The sequence below is a fragment of the Schistocerca gregaria genome, chromosome 1, assembly GCF_023897955.1.
Source record: "Schistocerca gregaria isolate iqSchGreg1 chromosome 1, iqSchGreg1.2, whole genome shotgun sequence".
In the NCBI taxonomy this organism is placed as follows: domain Eukaryota; kingdom Metazoa; phylum Arthropoda; class Insecta; order Orthoptera; family Acrididae; genus Schistocerca; species Schistocerca gregaria.
This window is the reverse complement of record NC_064920.1, coordinates 553,469,983-553,496,477: the sequence shown is the minus strand read 5'-3', so window position 1 is coordinate 553,496,477 and position 26,495 is coordinate 553,469,983. Positions and strand designations below refer to the sequence as shown.

Sequence of the window (26,495 nt, the reverse complement as noted above, 5' to 3'; positions counted from 1 at the left end):
GTCGTGTATTTTCGGACACTTTTGTTCTAGGATGGAGAGCTCGATCTATTTCGTTGTCAGTGTACCCATTTCTCTTGAAAGCCGTTCGCAAATGGCTTAATTCCTCTTGCAAATAAATTGGCTCACAGATGTTATTAGCCATGTCCACTAAAGTTTATAGTTTGTCTGTGCATGTACGTCGCATCCCATTCCGTTAATTGCTTCGTGTTGCGTCGTTGTTTCTTTTTCTCCGTCTTAGAGTGTATTTATGGTTAATCCTACAAAGTGATATGAAGTGGCACGAGTACATAAAATCTATAACACAGAAAACAAATAGTACGTTGCCATAGATTTATTATTTGTAGTAAAGTACAGGCCATCTACGAAGGAAATGCCAAGCAAGACTCTAGCAGCACCTACTGTAAACACTGTAAGCAACTCTTCCAAACAAGTATGCACGACAACAGATATAGAGCGAATTGAGACGAGCTGCTAAAATTTTTGCAGTTGTGTGCAGACCGTGCAAAAACGCATCATAGATGCTTGGGAAACTTAAACAGCGATCTTTCGATAAAAGGCGATGTTGTTCTAGGAAAACCGTGTGGGGTAATTTTACAGATCCTGTCTCGACGAAGACGTTATGATAACTTAACTGTCTCCAATTTTTCCCTTGTGTTGGGATCAGGAGAATAAGACGAGAAAGACTACGGCGCGTGCGGAGGCATATAAAGACAGTTTTTCGTCGCTCACTTTTTTCTGTCCTCAGTCTTCTGAATGTTTTGATACCGCCTTCCATGAATTCCTCTCCTGTGCCAACCTCTCCATTTCAAAGTAGCACTTGCACCCAGCATCTTCAATTATTTGTTGGATATTCTCGAATCCCTGTCTTCCCCTACGGCTTTTACTCTTTACAACTCTCTCTAGTACAATGCAAGTTATTTCTTGTTACTTAAGGCATACCCTATCATTCTGTTCCTTCTTCTTCTCCTCCTCAGTTTTTCACATGCTGCTCTTCTCGCCAACTCTGCTCAGTAGCTCCTAATTTCTTATTTATCAGTCCTTCTAATTTTCAACGTTCGTCTGTAGCTCCAAAACTCAAATGCCTCGATTCTTTTCTGTTCCGGTTATCCCACAGTCTATGATGCACTTCCATACATTGCTGTGCTCCAAACTTACGTTCTCAGAAATTTCTTCCTCACATTAAGGCCGATGTTTCATACTAATAGACCTTTTTTGGCCAGGAAAACCTTGTTTACCTGTGCTAATCAGCTTGTTACGTCCTCTGTTCTTCGTCTGTTATGGGCTATTTTGCTGTCTGTGTAGCAGAGTACCTTTACATCGTCTACTTCGTCGTCACTAATTTTGTTGCTGAGTTCATTGACAATCTCATTTCTCATTTATTGGCTGGCCGGGGTGGCCGAGCGGCTCTAGGCGCTACAGTCTGGAACCGCGCCACAGCTACGTTAGCAGGTTCGAATCCTGCCTCGGGCATGGATGTGTGTGATATCCTTAGGTTAGTCAGGTTTAAGTAGTTCTAAGTTCTAGGGGACTGATGACCTCAGAAGTTAAGTGCCGTAGTGCTCAGAGCAATTTGAACCATCTCATTAATTGCTAATCTCAATCTCGTTACTTAGTATTCCTTCGGTTTACTTTCAATACATATTTTATACTCATCAGACTTTTTTTCCATTCAACACGACCTTTAATTTTTCGTGACTTTCACTCATGGTTGCAGTGTCATAAGCGACTCTTATAACTGATATGCTTTCACTCTGAATCTTTATGCAACTTTTGAGGCTTATGATTGATTCCGTCATTGGTTCTTCGTTGTATAGATTAAACAGTAGAAAGATTTAATCCATGTTTTATACTATTTCTGATCCGTGCCCTTCGATCGTGGCCTTCTAATCTTACTGTTCCCTCTTGGTTCGTGTAAGTATTGTATATTACCCCTATGTTCCTGAGAATTTCTAGCGGCTTGCACATTTTACATTGTCGAACGCTTTTTCTAGGTAGACAGATGAAACGGACCTGTTTCGATGTTCCTTTGTTGTTGTCTGTATTATCATGTGAAACGTCAAAATTTTATTTCTGGTGCTTTTCATTTCCTAAAACCAAACGGAGCGTCATAGAACAGGTCCTTAGGTTTCTTTTCCATTTTTCTGTACATCAAACTATCCAGCAACTTGAATGCTTTAGAATTAAGATGATTATGCTATAGTTATCACACTTATTTGGGCTTGCTATCTTCGGGACTGTGCGGATGAGACTTTTACGAAACTATGGTGGTATGTCTCCAGACTCAAAGATTGTGAAATATATTGGTAGAAAATTAAACTGTAATTTGCCTACAAAAGACCTTGTATAGAAAGCACTTGTGGCTCCAGTATCTGATATTCTGCTCAGCTGCTCAAATAATCTGCTGGAATAAAAATTAGTACAGCCTACTAAAGGTTTCCAATTCATTCAAGATTTATTGTTGCAACAGTGCATATGGAGCACATGAAATGATTATATTTACACACAAATGGCACAGGCGGTTTTGAGGTACCAGGTATTGACACATGGTGAAACACCCGTATTAGTACGTGGTTTAGCCTCCACGGGCAGCAATGCAGGCCCTGACTCTGGCATCCACTCGATCATACAGATGGCAATACTGTCTTGCTATACATAATACCATGCCTGATTGACCTGTTCTCATAGTTCTATAAGAGTTGGTTGATGAGTCGCACGAGTCACTTCTCGTTCCCTTTAATCCCACACGTGTTCGATTGGAGTGAAGTCCGGAGATCGGGCTGGCCTGGGAAGTTGCTGCACGACTTGCAGAGTACGTTGAGTTTCACGGACAGTGTGTGGGCGAGCGTTATCCTGTTGGAACAACACATCACCTTCGTGTTGCAAGAATGACAAAAGAACAGGTCTAACAACATTCGGCACGTACCGAGTGCCAGTTAGCGCCCGCTCCAGAAACACCAAATGTGAACAACAGTTGTAGCTTACCACACCCCAGACCATAACCCGGGGGTGACCTGTTGCAACAACGGAAAAAATAATGGGTCTAACAATATCCTGCAAGTACTGAGCGCCGGTTTTCGTCCCCTCCAGAAACTCCAGTACTGGACGAGGTTTGTAGTTCATCACACCCCAGACCATAAGGCCTGCAGTGAGCCCAGTGTGTCTTGCACGAATGCACTTTTCAAGACAGCGCTCACCAGGTCTACGTCGTACACGCAAACGAGCATCATCTGCATGCAGGCAGAATCTGCTGTCATCGCTCAAGACCATGGCGCACCATTCCATCTTCTGAGCGATCCTTTGACAGCACCAGTCGATCTGTGCACGTCGATGGTGTAGCGTGAAGTAACTCTGAATATTATTCTGTCCTCTATGTTTCTATCCCACACAGATAACGCAGATGAAATTAGCGAAACAACAACTTGGTCAGAGACGGCTAGTCAGTTTTTCCACGTTCCATCCGTGAACGGAACGGGAAGTGGGACAAATTTGTAATGGCAGTTGTGTGGAAGGCGGATAGTCGTCATTGGTAGAATTTTGAGAAGATGTGGTTCATCTGTAAAGGAGACCGCTTATGAAACACTAATACGACCTATTCTTGAGTACTGCTAGAGCGTTTGGGGTCCCTATCAGGTCGAATGGAGGGTGGACATAGAAGCAGTTCAGAGGCGGGCTGCTAGATTTGTCACTGGTAGGTTTGATAATCACGCGAGTGTTACGGAAATGATTCAAGAACTCGGGTGGGAGTCTCCGGAGGAAAGGAGGCGTTCTTTTCGTGAATCGCTACTGAGGAAATTACATAACCAGCATTTGAGGCTGACTGCAGTACAATTTTACTGCCGCCAACTTATATTTCGCGGAAAGAGCACAAATGTAAGAGAGATTAGGGCTCGTACAGAGACATATAGGCAGTCATTTTTCCCTCGTTCTCTTTGGCAGAGGAACAGGGAGAGAAGAAGCTAGTTGTGGTACGAAGTACCCTCCGCCACGCACCGTATGGTGGCTTGCGGAGTATGTATGCAGATGTAGATGTAGAAACTTTAATACTATGTGGTAGAATAAAAAGTGCTCCCTGTCATGCAATTCGTAGTGGTTCTTAGAACTTTGACGCACACCGACACCACTAGTCATCTAGCCCTGTATCGTCCTTTCAGAAAGGTGCAAGACTCATTTTATTCCTGGCATATAAGCGACGTCAGCGCATTAACTACGCATTGAGCTTGAACTGACAATATCGTAAACTATATCAATGCGCGGCGTCTGTTGCTTAGGACATATTCGAAAGAACAGACACGTCGCGGAATCCGCAGCTCCGATTCAGTTTATACAGAGGGGTCCAAAAAATGTATCCACTGCTTAAAAGCCCATAACTTGCAAATTAATTGACGGAGTTGTCTCATTTTTGGTGAAAGTGTAGCTTAAAGTCCAACTTAAAGATATCACTGTAGGTGTTCGAAATGGTCACCATTAACATCCACACACAAACGATGCCGCCGATGTGCAGCACGAACTACTGACTGCAACGTGTTCAGTTGGATATTTGCACATGAATGTATGATGGATTCTCGAAGTTCATCCAATGTGTGTGGCTTTTTGCGATAAACGACGTCCTTTAGTGTTCCCCACTGGTAAAAGTCCAGAGGAGTTAGGTTTGGGGAACGTGGTGGATACTCCATAGCACCTCTACGGCCTATCCATCTTCCTGGTAGATTTTCGTCGAGACACGCCCTAACACGATTTTGGTAGTGGGCTGTTGAAAGTAAACTCTTCCGTCTCCATACAAGTCTCGGATGATAGATAAAATCGATGTCTGAAGTTTCTGTAGGTACACCTCACCGGTAACTGTGCCGTCAAAGAAGAATGACCCAATCAAGCCTCGGTAAGACAACCCACACCATACATTTGCTCCTGGAAAATTCACGTCTTTGTCTGCATGTACATTCGGATTTTCGGCGGCCAAGTAGATGCAATTGTGGCGATTTGCTGTCCCACTGAGTTTGAACTGTGCCTCATCAGACCACACAATCATGTCTGCAAACTCTTCTTCGTTGAGCACCATGTTAGTAAACCACTCGCAGTACTCCATTCTACGATCTGGGTCGTCCTCGTTCATTGTGTGTAGCGATCGTGGGATGTAGCACTTCCACTTTGCTGTCTTCAAAATTCGCCGAACACTTGAGCGACTCACTCCTGTTTCACGGGCACACTGTCTCACAGACGTCTGTGGTGAGCGAGTGAATTGTAACACACCACGGGAGTTAGCTGGACTTGTTACTGTTACAGGTCATCCAGATCGTTGTTTGAGTACATATTTAACACAGCCTTCGGCTTCAAATTTGTATCGAATGCTACGAATCGTTAAACGTGTCGGTTGCTCTGTTTGATGCTCATTTCGCCATTGCCGTTGAACCTCATTATTGTTTTCGTACTTAAAATACCACTTCAAAACTGACTTCCGTTCATCGAATGTAAGCCTTGCGCCAGCCATGTTTACTCGAGTAACTAGCTGTAAATAAGAAGAAAACACTGGCAATCTGGCGATTGTCATCTGACAAAACAAAACAACTCAATACAACGCTTGTGTGGCGATTGCCGGAACTACAAACTATTACACTACCAAAGATGAGACAACTCCGTCAATTAGTTTGCCAGTTATGACTACTCTGCAATTCACATTTAAGTGCTTGGCAGAGGGTTCATCGAACCACAATCATACTATCTCTCTACTATTCCACTCCCGAACAGCGCGCGGGAAAAATGAACACCTAAACCTTTCTGTTCGTGCTCTGATTTCTCTTATTTTATTTTGATGATCATTCCTACCTATGTAGGTTGGGCTCAACAAAATATTTTCGCATTCGGAAGAGAAAGTTGGTGACTGAAACTTCGTAAAAAGGTCTCGCCGCGACGAAAAACGTCTTTGCTGTAATGACTTCCATCCCAACTCGTGTATCATATCTGCCACACTCTCTCCCCTATTACGTGATAATACAAAACAAGCTGCCCTTTTTTGCACCCTTTCGATGTCCTCCGTCAATCCCACCTGGTAAGGATCCCACACCGCGCAGCAATATTCTAACAGAGGACGAACGAGTGTAGTGTAAGCTGTCTCTTTAGTGGACTTGTTGCATCTTCTAAGTGTCCTGCCAATGAAACGCAACCTTTGGCTCGCCTTCCCGACAATATTATCTATGTGGTCCTTCCAGCTGAAGTTGTTCGTAATTTTAACACCCAGGTACATAGTTGAATTTGAAAGCCTTGAGAATTGTACTATTTATCGAGTAATCGAATTCCAACGGATTTCTTTTGGAACTCATGTGGATCATATCACACTTTTCGTTATTTAGCGTCAACTGCCACCTGACACACCATACAGCAATCTTTTGTAAATCGCTTTGCAACTTATACTGGTCTTCGGATGACCTTACTAGACGGTAAATTACAGCATAATCTGCGAACAATCTAAGAGAACTGCTCAGATTGTCACCCAGGTCATTTATATAGATCAGGAACAGCAGAGGTCCCAGGACGCTTCCCTGGGGAACACCTGATATCACTTCAGTTTTATTCGATGATTTGCCGTCTATTACTACGAACTGCGACCTTCCTGACAGGAAATCACGAATCCAGTCGCACAACTGAGACGATACCCCATAGGTCCGCAGCTTGATTAGAAGTCGCTTGTGAGGAACGGTGTCAAAAGCTTTCCGGAAGGAATAGGGAAATGGAAGGAATTATTGATGTCAGCGCACCGGAACCCTATGCAGAATCAGCGACCAAGAGTGAAAATGTGTGCCGGCCTGAGGTTCTAAGCGGGGAAATCCTGCTTATTAGGCACTTACGTTATCCACTGCGCCACCCGGACAGAGAGTTTGTTGCGTTCGCGCGGACAATCTTTGACGCCTCTGGGCCCACCCACATTTCCACCTAGAGCACCTATTCGCAGTTCTCGTGCATGTCCTCCAAGCTCGCTACTTTGAGATTCCCGCAGGAGGTCGAACGTCATTGTACAATGTGCATTCACATGAAGGTGCTGTATTCATAGTCCATTGAGTAGCTGCACATGTACGAAGGAGCAGATACCTCGCATTCAGATAATTGATTCGCCTCAATGGGCAATGAATCCGTCACCCTCAGTGCGGATGCGCAATGATGCAGCAGTCTCAGAGTAGCGAGCATGGAGGCACAGACGGTAGTTCCAGATAGCTGGCGATGGGTGGGAAAGTGGGGCGACCAACAGGCGAACCGGGACAGTCCGCACAACGGCGATAAGTACCGTGTCCCAGTGGAGCAGTGGTGAACGGAACCACCTGATGAGCAGGAGGTCCCAGGCTCAAATCCTGGTCCAGCACACATTTCCACTCGTCGCCGCTGATTCCACACCAAGTCCCGATGCTGCTGACATCAATAATTCCTCCCTTTTTCTTTCCTTTCTCCTCCTTCCATCTTCAATTTTCATAATATTCTGAACACCAGATGCGCGATGTCTCAAACAGTTCCAGCAGAGGGCAGAGCCGTTATGAGCCATCAAAATGATGTCTATGGAGGACACTCGTTACGAGAAATGTGCGGTAATTGAATCCATGGGTGACGAGGCTTCATGTTGTCAATACGAACCTTCCATATAATGAGAAAGTGCAGATTGAGTCTCTGATGGTTTGCCAAGATCGAAGAAGATGCGTAAATAAATAAATAAATAAATAAAAACAGCGATTAGTATTATCATCACCTCTGATGTGTCATTGCGTCTCCTCCGGTCTTGGCGAAACATCGGAGACCCATTCTGCACTTTCTCGTTTTGTGGTAGGTTCATACTGATTATACCAAGTCTCATCAACCGTGAATTCCATTACTTAATGTTACTTGAAAGTGTTTTTCGCAGAAGTCATTTTGATGATTGACTACGGCTCTGCCATCCACCAGAATTGTATGATAATTGGCACAACTGTGGTTTACAGTTATCCGGGGAAGTTGCTAGCGTGGTTATTGCGCTGGCGTCCCTTGTACGGAGGGAATACTATCACTCTCGGAATACTTTAGGCGAACAATAGGTCTGCATGTAGCCGGTCCTTCGTCCAATATTAGTGAAGAGGTTTAAAATACTATGCTGAATACGCTTTTCCTCATTTATCATCGTAAATGTAACGATTTCTCTTAAGGACAATCTGGGTCTCTCACAGTAAGGTGTTCACGAGATTCTGCGACGTCTTGTAAGAACAGATGGGACGAATACTCATGCTTATCATGATCGAGGATACCTGAAAGAGGCATACCATTTTTACCATTTGGTTCACAACTAGTGTAAACTTCCCGAAAACCTTAGTTGGAACCAGAGGATTTTATGGACACAGTATTATCCTATACAGAAATCAAAGGTCTAATGAGTGTGTGTGCATGTGTAGCTGTTAGTGCGTGACACACAGTGAAGTTGCTCGACATTGACCTGAAACTAGTAGGTTCCTTTATACGAGGCTTGTATCGATCGAATAAGAGGAATTATCGGTAATGAAGTGGGCGTTACATTTCAGCAAGCGTCAACAATCTCCTTAGTGGTGCCAAAGATAATTTCTGGGCTACCAGTTATCTGTCACCAAATAATACACTGATTTCATCTGCAAATTGTCAAACTCTTTTGGTTCTAAGTTTCTTAGACTTGTGTAAGACGTCTTTGGTTCATGTTAAAACCACACTGCCGGTTTAGTTTTCCTTTCTGATTCCAGAGTAAAAATAAAACTTCACAAATCCGCGATATCTATTTCTCTTTAAATTTTCTTCTTTCGATTGGTCTTTCTTAATACCTCTCTAATTCATCAGTATACAGATTTAACGGTAAAACTGAACTACCATACCACCATAATAGCTTTTTATTCGATATGTTACATATATCTTATAAATATTTTAGTATTGCAACAGTTGCGTTTATTACACCAAAGACGATATTGAGATGGTGAGACGGGCAATCGGTAACGTCCAAACACTTTGTCAGGAACCCAACCACAGATTCTCGTGAGTAAAGAGAGCAGGTCCTAAGTTTAAATTTTAGTTAGTAAAATTAAGTTAGACACTAAACTAATTTATAAAAAGTTGCCTAATTTTGTGTAATAGTAGTTGTTGCATGGAGTAAGAAATGTTGAATAAGTAGAACTGAAATTAAGTGAAATTAAGAAAGAATGAAAACTGTTATGGTTCTTATAAAAGAGCGAATAATGTTTTGTGTACACACCTCCTCCCTCCAGACATTTGTATTAGTTCCTCAAACGTTTTGTCCTCAAATTGTTCATACACTTTGGCTTTCCACATTGTCTGCGCCCTGTTTATCTCGTTGACGAGCAGTTCCTGGCGATCTCTTGTGAATTTCATTTGCATCTGAAACAAATATCGGAAGGTTGAATTAATAAACAATACACACAAAGAGATGTGTAAAGTCAGATAGTTCCCTGTTTTCTGTATAAATAAATATCTCGCATCACAGGTTATGAGAGAGTCTCACAGGATCACTCAATAATAATAATAACAATAATAATAATGGGACAGGCAGGGTCTGTCTTTACGTAGACGTTGTCGTACACATTACAGATATATGGTCATTATTGTTTTGTAGTTTATTCTTTCATTTGTTGAGTACTGCATGTACGTTTTATAGTACCTTAGGTAAAAACCTAGCTTGTAGTGTTAACAGAGGGTATGACTAACACAACTCTATATTTGACATTAGTTTTTGTCTTAGTTTTGGTTCTGTTATTATTAACACGTATCTCTTTTGCAACTGAATGGATAATTACTACAACCAGTTATACAAGGAGAGAATTATTTCTTCGAATCCAAAGAAACAACTAACGATTATTTATATTAATACACTGTAGCGATACGTTTTAGCGAAGTCTCAAGATGGGTGCGATTTATGTGGTGATGAATTTGATTATCCCCACGCGGAGCAGCATATTATCGTTAATTATGGATGTGTTTGGATCATGACTAGGTTGATTACAGTTATCCTTCACGAACTAATTCTGATGGAATTAATATCCTTCCGTCACAAAGACAATTAAAAAAAAGGGGGGGTACGTGACCAAAACTACACTCTTTACACAAAGCTCGTTCAATAAATAGCAGCTGATAGATTTTTTTCTGAGAACATATTTATTCTTAAGAGCCACAATTTGATAATATCAGTCAACACTTCTTTTACATCCACTATCTTTCTACACTATTGTTTGGAGAAACACCAAGATCGAGAAATATGATCACAATGAAGTTTATTGCATCGGTTAGGGACATGATACTACACAAATGATTGGCATTACAGACCTGTACATGCATTGTGGCAGTGCAGAGTAGCGCTACCACGTGCTGCAATCAGAGCCGCTAGACGTCGTGGCGTGGAATCAAAGAGCACCTGAATATGCTGCTGAGAATACTTTTCCACCCTGTTTGGAGGCGCGTCCACAAAGCGTTAACTGTGGCTACAGGAAGACCTGAACGAACAAATTGCTGACCGACCATATCCCAAGCATATTTGATGGGCTGCAAGTCAGGCGGACGGGCAGCCAGGGAAGTAGTGGTGTCCGTCGTTATTCGGAGACATGTACGTTCCCCGCCATATGTGGCTGGGCATTGTCCTGCTGAAATATGACATGTGGGGGAGCCTGGATTGGGGGGCAGGGCGGGGAGGGGGGCAGTGGGCAGTGACATGCTGTAAAACCTTCGTCATGTAGCTGTAGCTGTTCAGACTGCCCTTAAGACGTTGGAGGAGAGATCGCATGTTACAGGCAACGGCGTCCCAAACCATCACACTTGAGGTTTATCAGCTATGTCGCTCAACAATACAATCTAGCTATTACATTCAGCACTGCGGCAGCGAACACGTGTGCGGCCGTCACTTTAGGGCAAGTTGAAGTGGAACTCGCCTGCAAACACTACATTTTGACACTCAGCACACCAGTGTCGGCGTTCACATGCCCATTGAGCATGCCGATTGTTGTCTGCAGCGTTGGCGAGTTCTGGTTCAACGGAAGCCGACGCAGTGGCATGCGTGCCGCCAGTCCAGTCAGCAGAAGACAGCGGCGAACTATCGACATAGACGTGTCCACGCCCACTGCAGTGCTGCAACTTCGCTCCAGAACTGTCCGTTACGGCCAAGCGGGCAAGATGACGGCCGTCTGGCGCTGTGATCACATTCTGTCGTCCAGTATCCTGACGGTGCAGTATTCTCTTCACTGGTTCCACATACGCCTCACTGTTGAAGCAGCGTGCTGTATACGAACCGCAGTGGCTCGGAACGACAGACCCGCCTCCCAGAGATCAGTCATTCTGCCCCGTTCGAACGCAGTCACTTGCTAATATTCCACCCTGTGGTGTCGGCCAGACATAGGGAACATGGTTACAGGAACCACTTCGTGTGACGGCGCCGCACCGACTGAGTGTTGTGTAGCACTGACCTGTCCGGTCACACAAAATATGGCGCTTTTATGCCTACATGTACTCTACCTCTCTGCCATATAAATCACTTATTATAGTTCCGCTCTTCTATACGTCCTCTTTCCGTGACTTGTTGCAGACTGCTGCTTCTGAGTGTTTCACTTTTTGCAAACAGTGGAGAACATAGTTCCTGGGACGTTATATGCTGGTACATCAGCCTTGTGTAAAAGCAAGTATTCCCTTTAGGTCAAAGCTCTTGTCCTATTTTCATAGCCGGCCGCGGTTGTCTAGCGGTTCTAGGCGCGCAGTCCGGAACCGTGCGACTGCTACGGTCGCAGGTTCGAATCCTGCTGCCTCGAGCATGGATGTGTGTGATGTCCTTAGGTTAGTTAGGTTTAATTAGTTCTAAGTCCTAGGCGACTGATGACCTCAGAAGTTAAGTCGCATAGTGCTCAGAGCCATTTGAGCCATTTATTTTCATAACCATATTTTTACAGCAACCATGACGAAAGTACTCTTCACTGGCTCCAACAGCTCAGACGAAATTGCCTTCCTTTGAACGTTGTGCTCTGTTAGGAGCGTTCGTGGAACTCATCTTGAGTACAGCTTTGAATACACAAGAGTGTCAGTCATTGCAAACGCGTTTCCAATGCTCACCGATGGCTATAGGGTCGAGTTGTAATGTGACGGTCTGCACGAATAAGGGCCCTTGCGCCATTCATCATTTCGGGAGTAGTACTCGTAGCTGTGATATGACGTTCCGAATGTGGCGCATCAAAGAGCTCAGTTTCTGCACTTCCTAACGCTTAAAACCCTCTTTACCCATCTCCCAGCAGTACTCCAATCAATTGGATCACTACCTTACACTGCACACAATAGTTTATGGATGTTCACAACGGTGTCTTTTTCCGCAACCTAGAATTCAGTTACAGTACGTTGCACAGGCGCTACTTCGATTGTTCACTGTGGCTCTGCCATTTGTAGGAACTGTTTGAAACTTCGCACATATTTAGAAATAACATCAAATTTCCAGATCCTGAAACCACGTTTTCCTATATGTTTTAACGACTATAAAAAAAGGCAGTTATGGCATCGTCTATTGAACGACCTTCATATTACAACATAACTCAAGGTCATTTTTACAGATTTTAGTCATTACATTGAGTTAAAGAGAACATTGTCAGTGCTTCAGTCCAAATCAGTAACGGATGATGACCGATCTGCAGTCTGCACCTCCGAGAAAGGTAGAGTCGTGGCTAAAGTGATGGCTATCGAGTGCTGGTGTAGCTAGATCGCGGGAGAGGGGGGGGGGGGGGGGGGGGGGCAGGGCGGCCGTGGCTGGTTGGTGACCAAGACTTTCACGGGCACTCGTCGGTAATACAGGGTATTCAAGAAAGTATTCCACATTTTAAGAGTTCGTATTCTGGATCTAAACAATACAGAATGTATAACAAATCACTGGTTCTAAAATGCATACCTTCAGAGCTATGATCACTTGTTCATCTTTACTGCCGTGAAACACATCTCTCCTACTGGAAGCTCTTTGCTATTATGAACGACGTACAGTATATAGTAAACAACTGAGAACACATTATTCTGTTTAAGCTTATTCATTACGGATGTTTTAGAGCCCGTGACGGTTTATTCAATGTAAATACATAACAATGTAAATACATTATATAATGGTAGGACAGAGATTTAGGAATCATGTTTTAGATTGTAAGACATTTCCAAGGGCAGATATGGACTCTGACCACAACTTATTGGTTATGAACTGTAGGTTAAAACTGAAGAAACTGCAGAAAGGTAGGAATTTAAGGAGACGGGACCTGGATAAACTGGAACAATCAGAGTTTGTAGAGAGTTTCAGAGAGGGCATTAGGGAACGATTGACAAGAACAGGGGAATGGAATACATTACAAGAAGAATAGGTAGCTTTGACAGATGAAATGGTAAAGGTAGCAGAGGATGAAGTAGGTAAAAAGATGAGGGCTAGTAGAAATCCTTGGATAACAGCAGAAATATTGAATTTAATTGATGAAAGGAGAAAATATAAAAATGCAGTAAATGAAGCAGGCAAAAAGGAATACAAACGTCTCAAAAATGAGATCGACAGGAAGTGCAAAATGGCTAAGCAGGGATGGCTAGAGGACAAATGTAAGGATGTAGAAGCTTATCTCACTAGGGGTAAGATAGATACTGCCTACAGGAAAATTAGAGAGACCTTTGGAGAAAAGAGAACAACCTGATTGAATATCAAGAGCTCAGATGGTAAACCAGTCCTAAGCAACAAAGGGAAAGCAGTGAGATAGAAGGAGTATATAGAGGGTTTATACAAGGGTGATGTACTTGAGGGCAATATTATGGAAAGGGAAGAGGACATAGATGAAGGTGAGATGGGAGATATGATACTGCGTGAAGAATTTGACAAAGCACTGAACATCCTAAATAGAAACAAAGTCCCGGGAGTAGACAACATTCCGTTAGAACTACTGATAGCCTTGGGAGAGCCAGCCATAACCAAGCTCTTCCATCTGGTGAGAAAGATGTATGAGACAGGCGAAATATCCCCAGACTTCAAGAAAAAAATAATAATTTCAATGTCAAAGAAAGCAGGTGCTGGCAGGTGTGTGAATTTCCGAACTATCAGGTTAATAAATCACGGTTGCAAAATACTAACACGAATTCCTTACCGATTAATGGAAAAACTGTTAGAAGCCTACCTCGGGGAAGATCTTCTAGGATTCTGTAGAAATGTAGGAACACGCAAGGCAATACAGACCCCACGACTTATCTTAGGAGCTAGATTAAGGAAAGACAAACCCACATTTATAGAATTTGTAGACTTAGAGAAAACTTTTGACAATGTTGACTGGAATATTCTGTTTCAAATTCTGAAGGTCGCTGGGATCAAACACGGGGAGCGAAAGGCTACTTACAATTCGTACAGAAACCAAAAGTCAGTTACATGAGTCGAAGGGCAATAAATGGAAGCAATGGTTGAGAGAGTGAGACAGGGTTCTAGCCTGTCCCCGATGTTATTCCATCTGTGCACTGAACAAACAATACAGGAAACCAAAGAAAAATTTTGAGTAGGGGGTAAAATACAGGGCAAAAAAGTAAAAACCTTGAGGTTTGCTGATGACATTGTCTTTTTGTCAGAGTCAGAAAAGGATTTGGAAGAACAGGATGAGATTTTCACTCTGTAGCGGAGTGTGTGCTGATATGAAACTTCCTGGCAGATTAAAACTGTGTGCACCGACCGAGACTCGAACTCAGGACCTTTGTCTTTCGCGGGCAAGTGCTCTACCATCTGAGCTACCGAAGCACGACTCACGCCTGGTCCTCACAGCTTTACTTCTGCCAGTATCTCGTCTCCTACCTTCCAAACTTTACAGAAGCTCTCCTGCGACCTTGCAGAACTAGCACTCCTGAAAGAAAGGATACTGCGGAGACATGGCTTAGCCATTTCTCATTCTGGAAACATCCCCCAGGCTGTGCTTAAGCCATGTCTCCGCAGTATCCTGTCTCTCAGGAGTGCTAATTCTGCAAGGTTCGCAGGAGAGCTTCTGTAAAGTTTGGAAGGTAGGAGACGAGATACTGGCAGAAGTAAAGCTGGCGGGACCGTGCGTGAGTCGTGCTTCGGTAGCTCAGAAGGTAGAGCACTTGCCCGCGAAAGGCAAAGGTCCTGAGTTCGAGTCTCGGTCGGTGCACACAGTTTTAATCTGCCAGGAAGTTTCATGATTTGGAAGAACAGCTGAATGAAATGGAAGTGTCTTGAAAGGAGGATATAAGATGAACACCAACAAAAGCAAAACGTGGATAATGGGATGTAATCGAAATAAATGAGGTGATGTTGAGGGAATTAGATTAGGGAATGAGACTCTTAAAGTGGTAGATGAGTTTTTCTATTTGGGCAGCAAAATAATTGAGGACGGTCGAAGTAGAGATGATATAAAATGTAGACTGGCTATGGCAGTAAAAGCGTTTCTGCAGACGAGAAATTTGTCAACATCGAGCATAGATTTAAGTGTCAGGAAGTCTTTCTAAAAGTATTTGTATGGAGTGTAGCCAGGTACCGCTGTGCATAGCAATCTGGACCACCATCTCTGAAGGTCTCGCTGTGTGGTGGTACAACATGCTAAGTGTGGTTTTCATGAGCAATAAAAATGGCGGAAAGGATGTTTATGTTGATCTCTATTCCAATTTTCTGTACGCGTTCCGGTACTCTCGGAACCGAGGTGATGTAAACTTTTTTTTGATGTGTGTAGTTTGATATCTGCTTACTTACCACACCCAATATTCTAATGAACTTCTGACAAACAACGCTTTTCACACTCTAGGTTAAACTTCCAGGAGGTATTCCAGTGAACAACTGGTCTAATATTGTGGCTGAGCGGGGTTCATCCAGATTTACGTTTTCTGCGGTTACTATAAATGTTTCATAGTGAAAGTTGGGTCGCGTCCTCTGAGAAGTAGGCGGCCAGCACCCTTCCCCAGCTACGTCGTCTCCGTTCTTGTACTGCGTCTGCAACCATCTCATCATTGATGAGATCTTGAACTCTGATACATCTCCCTACGCTGCTTCTCTGAGTTCCAGTAGACCACCTACGCCTAGTAACAAAGCGAGAATGCAAGTCAATTTTCTCTTCTTCTTGTGTTTCCCGTAGAATGTTTTCTTTTCCGTGCATCCTAGTACTCCCTCGTTTCATACTTTTTCTGCTCATTTAATTTTTAGTATCCTTTTCTACCTTCTCATTCCAGATGCATTCCTTGTACAACCAGAGGTATTCCATTTAAATATTTCGAAATGACAGAACTACTTAGCCGGAAAAAAATAGTACACCAGGAAAGACGACGCCGACTTTGATACGATGACAGTGTGTGTCATCAGGTGGATAAGAGGTGTACTCATAATGGTGTCAACGTCATCCGCCAACAGACAGTGTAATGGCATAGCTACCAGAGCGTCGTCTGTGTATATTTTTATAGGGAATGCTCATAGCCAGAAGGCTCAGCATGGTGTAAAGGTGTGAAGCAAGCTGGGAGCCAAGCCACAGAGAAGCACTCGTGCTTCTCACAGCCAACTGAGCGAGTTTGTGAAGTCAAATTGTGGCTTTCCCAGTGGCAGGACGCTCCTTTCAGAGAATTGTCACTCAACTTGGGCGTGAGCGCCAGCAGTGCAACGATGTTTGTATCAATTGTCAAACGAACATTCTCACAGCAATAGGCGAAGTTCTGGACATGCACAGCATGCACAGCTATAGCCCACCTTCCACTCACGCAACATCATCGACGTGCATGGCTCGAGTAGTGCCATCGGAGGATCACTTGGGAGATGGGTGGGGCGCGCCGTGGTTTTCAGCGATGAAAGTAGATTCTGCTTGCATGCAAGTGATGGTCGTTTGCGCGTACGATGTAGAACTGGTGACCGCTGTCTCATAGAGTGCAATCGTCCAATACACTGATCGCACCCCACGGTTATGCTCTGGGGCGTGAAAAGCTACAGCTCTTGTTCACTTTCGGTGTTTCTGGAGGCGACGCTAACCAGCACTTTATGTGTAGAATGTTGTTAGACCCGTTCTCTTGTCATTCTTGCAACACGAAGATGATGTGTGGTTCCAACAGGATAATGCTCGTTCACACACTGGACGTGAAGCTCAAGGTGCCCCGCAAGACGTCCAGCAACTTCCCTGACCAGCACGATCTCCAGACTTGTCTACAATCGAGTACGTGTGTGGTATGATGGGACGAGAAGTGACTCGTGTGACTCATCAACCAACTCTTATAGTACTACGTGAACAGGTCGGTCAGGCATGGTATTATTTATAGCAAGACAGTGTTCGCCATCTGTATGATCGAGTGGATGCCAGAGTCAGGGCTGCATTGCTGGCCATGGAGGCTACACCACGTACTAATATGGATGTTCCTGCATGGGTCGGTATCTGGTACCTCTGAACCACTCGTGCCATTGATCTGTAAATGTAATCGTGTCATGTACTCCATTTGCACTGTTGCAACAAAAATCTTGAGTGAATTGGAAACTTCTAGTACGGTGCACTAATAATATTTTTCGGGCAATGTATTTAGTTTGCTGAATATTTCATCACCTTTGTCAATTTTCATTTTACGTTTGGCTTCCTGTGGCCATCCTCGGCAACTTTGATTCGTAATGGCAGAGTTCTTTCGCTTTCCCAGTGCATCTTGAACAGTTTTCAGGGGTATGTAACCTGTATTTTTCTTTCTACCAACAAGAGAAACAGTAAGACGCAGGGGAGGACCCCGATTTCCCAAGACCACTTGACGCAACTACCGGGATGGTTCCGCTAAGAGGGCACAGTCGCTCTCCATTCTTCCCCAATTCGAAAATATGCTCTGTCTCTGATGAATTTTTAGTCAACGGAACATTAATTCCTAATCTTCTTTCCTTTCTTTCTTGTACTATTGAGTTTTTCTTTTGCCGAACTTAAATTCTGTGTAATAAGGATTTGCATTAAATTTAGCAGGTCACCTGTGGCTTCCTTCCACTTGGCTAAGAGGACGATGAAGGCAGCAAATCTCAGAACTGGTACTTCACTAGGCACGTTCACGTGTGCCCTGAAATTTTGTTTTACTTGTAAAGCTAAACTCGTGCAAGTTCCAATTAAACATGTTTTTGCTTTTCTAACACTATTATTCCTATGTGCTCCTGATCGCTACATTAAGGTTGTCTTCTAGTTTTTGAACTTTCTTTCGAAGTCTCTTCGTTTAACAGTAAGTATAGAATGAGTAAGTAAAGAAGGAAACATACCAAGTCGCGGTAGCTGGTGACTGAGAATGGATCCACGTGGACCTTCCTGGTGACTGGTGTGTCCTTGACGGCATAGTAACAGGCCCAGTGACGGACGGTGACGTCATGCGACCAGCCAGGGAAGGTGCGGTCGCACCAGCTGGTCACCGTGCCGTTGTCCTGCAAAACAGACCGTGCTCTGCGTCAGTGTGATGCACTTGCTTCCACTGCTGTGTTTGCAAAAGTCACCTACGTACATTTTGTATGTACCGGTAGGAAAGTAATGAAACTGTGCACTGAAGCGCCAAAGAAACTGGTACAGGCATGCGTATTCGAATACAGTGATATGTAAACAGACAGAATACGGTGCAGCGGTCAACAATGCCCATATAAGACGACAAGTGTCTGGTGCAGTTGTAATATCGGTTACTGCTGCTAGAATGACCGATTATCAAGATTTAAGTGAGTCTGAACGCGGTGTTTTAGTCGGCGCACGAGAGACGGAACACAGAACCTCCAGGGTAGCCATGATATGGGGATTTTCCCGTACGAACATTTCACAAGTATACAGTGGATATCAGGAAACCGGTAAAACTTAAAATCTCCGACATCGCTGCGGCCGGAAGAAGATCCTGCAAGTACGGGACCAACGACAACTCAAGAGAATCGTTCAACGTGACAGAAGTGCAACACTTCCGCAAACTGCTGCAGATTTCAATGCTGGGCTATCAACAAGTTTCAACGTGCGAACCATTCAACGAAATATCATCAATATGGGCTTTCGGTGCCGATGACCCACTCGTGCCCCCTTGATGCCTGCACCACACGAAGGTTTCCACCGCGGCTGGATATCAGAGTGAGGAAGGGCCTAAACATAGACTCACACCATTATCTGACTGAAATAGAGACCGTGTTCCAACCGAACAAACCTAAACCAAAACCAAAAAGATTTCCAAGAGTAAACATTAAATTTCTCACGCAAAATTGGGACAAATTCTGTGATATATTAAACACAAGAAAAATGAATGATTTGGAAGAAATTAAAGAAACAATGCTAGAGTCAATTAAAGAAATGGGACAGCCACGAAGAATACGAAGACATAGATGGTGGAACGAGCTGTGTGATGAAGAAATTGACAATCGACTAAAGGCATGGAAAAAATGGAACAGTAATAAAGAACATGAATACTGGGAAGAGTTTAAAGAAGAAAGGAAAAGGACAGCAAAAATCATCAGATCAGTGAAAAGAAAATATGACAAAGACAGATTAGGAGAAATGGATTCAGACTTTTAAAGGAACAACACTAGAGACTTACATGACTTTCAAAGAAGTTTTCCAGTCACAAAGCTTACATTTTAAAGATAAAAATGGAAAAATGATTTAAACAATAAAGAGAACTGCCAAATTTTATCTGAATACTTTGAAAATCTATTAAATTGTGAAAAGCCTAATGAAAGATTACAATTTTAAAAAACACAATATGAAAATCCACCATAGGAACCACCTACAGTACAAGAAATAGAAAAGATTATCAAAGCATTGAAGAATAACAAAGCATCAATAGAGGATGGGATAGTAGCAGAAATGTGGAAACTAGGAGGCTTATCCACATGGCAGAAACTTCACAAAGTAATTAAATATATTTGGACAAAAGGAATATACCCGGTGACTGGAAACAAGGTTTGGTTCATCCTCTCCATAAAAAAGGAGATAAAACAGACACCAACAACTACAGAAGTATATCCTTGTTACCAGTAACATACAGAATACTGTCTAAAGCACTTTTAAATAGAATAGAGGAAAAAGCAGGATTTAATATATTAGATTATCAAGCAGGATTTAGAAAATGTAGATCATATGCAGAACACGTTCTTAATTTAAAAACAATTTTGAGAGTGAGAGCTATGCAAAATAAAAATACAGTAGTTACGTTGGCAGACTTGAAAAAGGCCTACGACTCAGTTGACAGACAAACGCTATTCCAGATACTTTATGAATCAGGGCTAGACGAAAACACCAGACGACTTGTTGAACAAACGCTCACGGATACAACCTCAGGGATTAAATTTCAAGGCGAAATTTCTCAACAATTCAAAATCAAAACAGGAGTTCTACAAGGAGATGGACTGCCCCAGTTGTCTTTAACTTGGTTTCAGGTAAAATAGTAAAAACTGGGTAAGCACAGTAAGAAACAGGCAATAAGGGTATACGTCTGGGCCAAGGAAAGAACAAATCTGAAGTGGAATGTCTAGCCTTTGCAAATGGTACGGCACTGCTAACTGAAAACGGAACAGACGCAACTGTTATGCTTCATCTGTTACACGAGATTGGTGAAAAGACTGGGCTAAAAATATCCTATGGAAAAACCGAGTATATAGAACACAAACATAATATAGAAAAATTTATCAAAAGGAAGTATGGAAAAATTAAAAGAGTTGATAAATTCAAATACCTTGGGGAGTGGATCCAAGCCAATGGACTGGATAACACAACAGATAACGAAAGGATAAAAAAGTTAGAATTTGCGTATACATTAACACAAAAATACTACAGTAAGAAATCAATATCCATACAAGCGAAGATTAGACACTATAATTCAGTTATTAGGACACAAGCAACATATGGGTCAGAGTGCCTAACATTAAATAAGAAAGACGAATTAAGAGAACTGCAAAAAAGAGAGAGAAAAATACTGAGAAAAATTCTAGGTCCTGAGAAAAACAATGAAAATAGGTCGATTAAAAGGAGAAACGATGATTTATACAAAAATACAGAAAATATCGCAGATACAATGAGGGAGAGATGGCTAAAATTTATGGACATTTAAAAATAATGGAAGAAACACGGATTACAAAGAAAATTTATAATTACGTTAGTAAGCTGAAAAAACTGTAGGATGGATAGAAAAGAAAAATGCCAACAAAATAGGTGTTACAGAAGAAGTAATACGTGACAGGAATCACTTCAGGCTACTGATAGAAAACGCAAGAGCAGAGACGAGCAGTTGGAGAGAAGATGAAGAAGTACTAGGAAGAAAGGAAGAAAAAGAAACATCCTAAGTCTTAAGTTCTATGCGTCCATAGCTGGCCAAATTCATAAATAAAGGGAAAAGGCTTGTAGTAAAAACCTTGTAAATATCTTGACCAATTTACTTCAAATATATATATATATATATATATATATATATATATATATATATATATATATATATATATATAAGAGAAACATTATTAGCATAAATTTCGAACAGTTCTTGACCAATTTGCTTCAAATTTTTACACAATCCTCTAATAGACATTCAGAAGGGCATAGCTATATTTTTTTTTAGATAACAGCTCACTCTAATAGACATTCAGAAGGGCATAGCTATATTTTTTTGTAGATAACAGCTCACAGGTTTTCTGTTGCAACCAACAGCAAGGGGAAAATAATACTGTGCTGTGAAAATGTGCTGTTTCGTTTCTTTTCGCACTGTCAGTTTTAAATGTAATAACATTACATTTAAATCACTAGACAAATTGTTTGTCCCATAGATATTATTCCTCCTTAGAAATAATTTTAAACAAAAATAGTTTTTTCAGCACAGTCTGTATTTGACAGAAAGCACGGAAGTTATACATACGGCTTATCGCCTTATGTTTTAAATACCATTATGTAATCTGTATCGCGCAAAATTTTGTAGTCCTACCTGTCTGCAGATAGAAACTTGGGGAAATACTGTCACAGATCCAGAAGCAGGAGAGTTCTTTCATACGCTGTATACCAACGATCCAAACCGATTTACCCACCATTTGCTTTATGCGACTTCAGCTGCCAATCGACTTTTCGTTGGCTGTAACAAGGCTCAATGTCAGTGAGGGTGGGGAAGAGGAGATGGACAGAGGATGTTGGGGAAGAGGGCGGAATGGACACTGAGAGAGGAAAGGGGGAGATGGATAGCGGGAGGCGGGAGGAAGTGATGGATAGCGAAAGAAGGACATCAGGACGTATATCCAATTTCCGTTCTCATTTAGCTGTTGCAAAACACTGTCGGGTTCTCTGACAGATATATACTTCTACTTACGACTGAGTTTCACTAATGGTATCACACATAAGCCAGCATTCTGTGTTGAGCTGTTTCGTTTAATTCCTGTTACTGACACACATCCTTCTGTCTCGAACAGTTTCGATGCTGTAGAAAACAGAATGATAGGTCTCCCTGGTCTTGTTTATCGTGCGACTGGCATGCGCACCGCACTAGCTGGTCTTGTGGTGAGACAGTAGACTCTTCTCGAAGAAGCCGGCGGTTAAAACCACTGTCCGGCCAGTCACATTCATGTTCTCCATGTTTTCCATAAATCACTTAAGGCAAATTCGAGAAGAGTTGCTTTGAGAAGGAAAAGGTCGACTCGGTATCCAATCCAGCCCAAATCATTGTGCTATGTCTCTAATGACCTCTTTGTCGAACGGGCTGTAACTCCAGCCTTCCATTCTATTTTGCTTAGATTTTAGTTGTGTCGTTACAGCGAAACTTTACCGAAAAGATGTCGTTACAAACGTAGAAAATCGATTACATGTGGATGCTACAAAATACTCAACTAATCCGTTATATACACTAAAGTGCCGCAGCAACTGGTATAGGCATGCGTATTTAAATACAACGATATGTAAACAGGCATAGTACGGCGCTGCGGTCGGCTACGCGTATACAGGGTATTGCATTGATAGTGACCGGCCAAAACATCTCACGAAATAAGCATCAAACGAATAAACTACAAAAAACGAAACTCGTCTAGCTTGAAGGGGGAAGCGCCATCTATCACAAAGCGAAAAAAGTGGTCCTACTAAAACGTTCATATTTCTTTACGAACTACACGGATATGCAATAAAACATGGGGGTTTCAATTTAAAAAAAAAAAAAACGCAGTTGATATCGGTTTGACCTATGTCAGCGCCATCTAGTGGGCCAACCATAGCACCATCTGATTTCCCCCTCCAAGCTAGACAAGTTTCGTTCTTTCTAGTTTTTTCGTTTGACGCTTATTTCGTAAGATATTTGGCCCGGTCACGATCAATGGACCACCCTATATAAGACGACATGTGTCAGGCGCAGTTGTTAGATTGGTTACTGTTGCTACAATGGCAGGTTATCAAGATTTAATTGAGTTTGAACCTGATATTACAGTTGGCGCACAAGCAATGGAACACAGTATCTCCGAGGCAGCGACGAAGTGGGTATTTTCCAGTACGACCATTTCATGAGTGTACCGTGAATATCAGGAAACCGGTAAAACGTCAAATCTCCGACGTCGCTGCGACCGGAAGAAGATCCTGGAAGAACGGGACCAACGACGACTGAAGAGAACCGTTCAACGTGATAGAAGTGTAGTCCTTCCGCAAATTGCTACATATTCTAATTCTAGGCCACCAACAAGTGTCAGCTTGCAAACCATCCAACCAGACATCATCGCTATGGGCATTCGAAGCCGAAGGTTCACTCGTGTACCCTTGATGAATGTACAACACAATGCTTTACGCCTCGGCTGAGCCCGTCAACACCGACATTGGACTGTTGACGACTGGAATCATGTTGAGTGACCGGACGTATCTCGTTCCAAATTGTATCGAGCGGATAGACGTGTACGGTTACGGAGACAACTTCACGAATCCAAGGAGCCTGTAGGGGACTGTTCAGGCTGGTGGAACCTGTGTAACGGTGTGGGGCGTGTGAAATTGGAGGGACATGGGACCCCTGATACGTCTAAATACGAGTATGACAGTTGGCACGTACGTGAGCATCCTGTCTGATCACCTGCAATCATTCATGTCCATTGTGCATTCCGACAGACTTGGGCAATTCGAGCAGGACAAAGTGACCAACACACGTCCAGAATTACTGCAGAGTAGGTCCAGGAACACTCTTCTGAGTTTAAGCACTTCCGCTGGCCACCAAAATCCCCAGATATGAACGTTATTGAGCTTATCTGGGATACCTTGCAACGTGCTGTTCAGAAGGGTTCTCCACCCCGTCGCACTCTTACGGATTTATGGACAGCCATGCAGGATTCGTGGTGTCAGTTCCCTCCAGCACTATTTGAGACGTTAGTCGATCCCATGCCACGTCATGTTGCGGCACTTCTGCGTGCTCGCGGAGACCCTACACGGTACCAGTTTCTTTGGCTCTTCGTTGTATTTCATTGTACGCTCACTTGTAACCGCAACCCTTTGCTTTTTGTTGCTTACCGACGTGTAGTAAGAGAAGGCGAAGTACGTCCTGCCGTTGACCGTCACGTCGAACCCCTGGTTATAGATGAGCGTCCACGTGCCCACGTTGCCGTACTGGTCGGTGGCGACGTCCGGGTACGAGAGGGTGATCTTCACTTCCCTCACAGGATCTGTACAAGCACGACAAAAGTCTTACGTTACAAAGATTTTCAACTTAAAGAGCACTTAAGAAACAAATAAATAAGAATTATATCTCAGTGAGGAAACTTCTACATGGTGTTTGATGAAAGCGCTTTTACGGCAACCAACAGGCAGCCCATGTCTTCTGATGGCGCTCCGGCGCTCTCTTCAGAGAATGTGACACGCGCCGTAAATTAGATTGGTAGTCCTAGACGCTTAGACGACCGTGTCTACCGACAGAAATACACTGTCTGACAAAAGAAGAGAAAAAACCGGAAAACATTGTCAGATGTCAATGTAACTTTGTACACGTAGACATCATCAGTGGCGATACAGGGTGGAAAGTATATAAACCGATAAACTGTGGGATATTGTAGTGGACATCAAAACAAATATTTTTCCCTAATGGCATTTTTTCTATGAGGATTATTTAAATCGGTGGAGGCCGTATTACGGTCTTCAGTTGTTATAGGTCGTATTACGATCTTCCGTTGTTAGAGGCCGTATTACGCTCTTCAGTTGTAGGTAACTGCTGTCCACCAGTGTAGTAGCGCATTGTCTCTGTTTACTAATGGAGCGATACACCTGAAGTGAGTACACGGATGTGGTTGGTGTGTACTACGTAGCAGACCACAACGGACGAGCTGCACAGCGGGTTTATCAACAACAATATCCTAATCGCCGTATCCCGCATCATACGACCTTTGCTGCTGTGTACCAACGTCTGCGTGAGACCGGGTCATTTAGCAGATTACCTGGACAGGGACGCCGTTGCACGGTAAAAACGCTGCAATTTGATGAAGCTGTCTTGCAGCATGTGGAGCGGGATCCTTCAATCAGCACTCGTGCAATCGCACGTAACATGCGGACGAATCAGACGAATGTAAGAACAGTACTTCGACAGCAATTGTTACGTCCATTTCAGTTACAGCGAGTCCACAACCTGGAACCAATTGATTATCCAACCAGAGCACAGTTTTCGCAGTGGTACATGGAACAGTCTGAAATGCATTCTACATATCCATCCTCTGTGTTCTTTACCGATGAAGCAACGTTCGGAAGTGATGGAGTCCTCAACATGCACAATTCGCATGTTTGGAGTGAGGATAACCCACTTACTACAGTTACTAGCGCTCATAAAGTGTGGTTCTTCGTTAATGTGTGGGTCGGTGTTATTGGGGACTGTTTAATTTGGCCGTATCTGCTACCTAGGCCATGAAATGGCAGGCACTATTACAATTTTGTCGCCAGAGCATTGCCAGAATTGCTGGGAGACGTCCCGCTCCCTACAAGACAATGCATGTGGTTCCAACATGACGGGGCGGCGGCACATTTCAGTTGTCGTGTGCGTCGATTCCTGGACCGACGATTCCCAGAAATGTGGATTGCCGGCCGCGGTGGTCGTGCGGTTCTAGCGCTGCAGTCCGGAACCGCGGGACTGCTACGGTCGCAGGTTCGAATCCTGCCTCGGGCATGAATGTGTGTGATGTCCTTAGGTTAGTTAGGTTTAAGTAGTTCTAAGTTCTAGGGGACTGATGACGTAAGCTGTTAAGTCCCATAGTGCTCAGAGCCATGTTTGAAATGTGGATTGGCAGAAGTGGTCCTGTACCATGGCCTGCTCGATGCCCAGATATGTCCCCTCTGGACTTTTTGGTGTGGGGAGAGATGCGCAACCTTGTTTACGCAACTCCTGTTGCATCAGAAGAGGATCTGCTTGCCCGGATAGTAAAAGCAGCAGGAACAATTCAGGCACTTTCGGGGTTTTTGTCCGTGTCGGACAGAACATGATCCGACGATGTAACCTTTGTTTACGTGTCAATGGAGGAATTTTTGAAAATCTACTGTAATTGAAATTGGGTTGTGTTGTCTCTTGGTCATAAAAAAATGAAAAAGTGTTTGTTGGCTTAATTAAGTTGCCGCCAGACA

At 43.2% G+C, this 26,495-nt stretch overlaps 1 protein-coding gene across 3 annotated transcripts in view; it reads right to left on the bottom strand.

The window, feature by feature from the left end:
* The window catches only part of LOC126356173 (dipeptidyl peptidase 1-like), a 58,394-nt gene that overhangs the window by 21,220 nt on the left and 10,679 nt on the right, over positions 1–26,495 (bottom strand). For all 3 annotated transcript variants that reach the window (XM_050006934.1, XM_050006952.1, XM_050006943.1), the window contains exons 3-5: positions 24,408–24,559; positions 18,206–18,364; positions 9,221–9,363 (exon numbers count right to left, since the gene is read on the bottom strand). In XM_050006934.1, the coding sequence (XP_049862891.1) occupies positions 9,221–9,363; positions 18,206–18,364; positions 24,408–24,559 (454 nt within the window). The remainder of the gene's footprint in view (positions 1–9,220; positions 9,364–18,205; positions 18,365–24,407; positions 24,560–26,495) is intronic.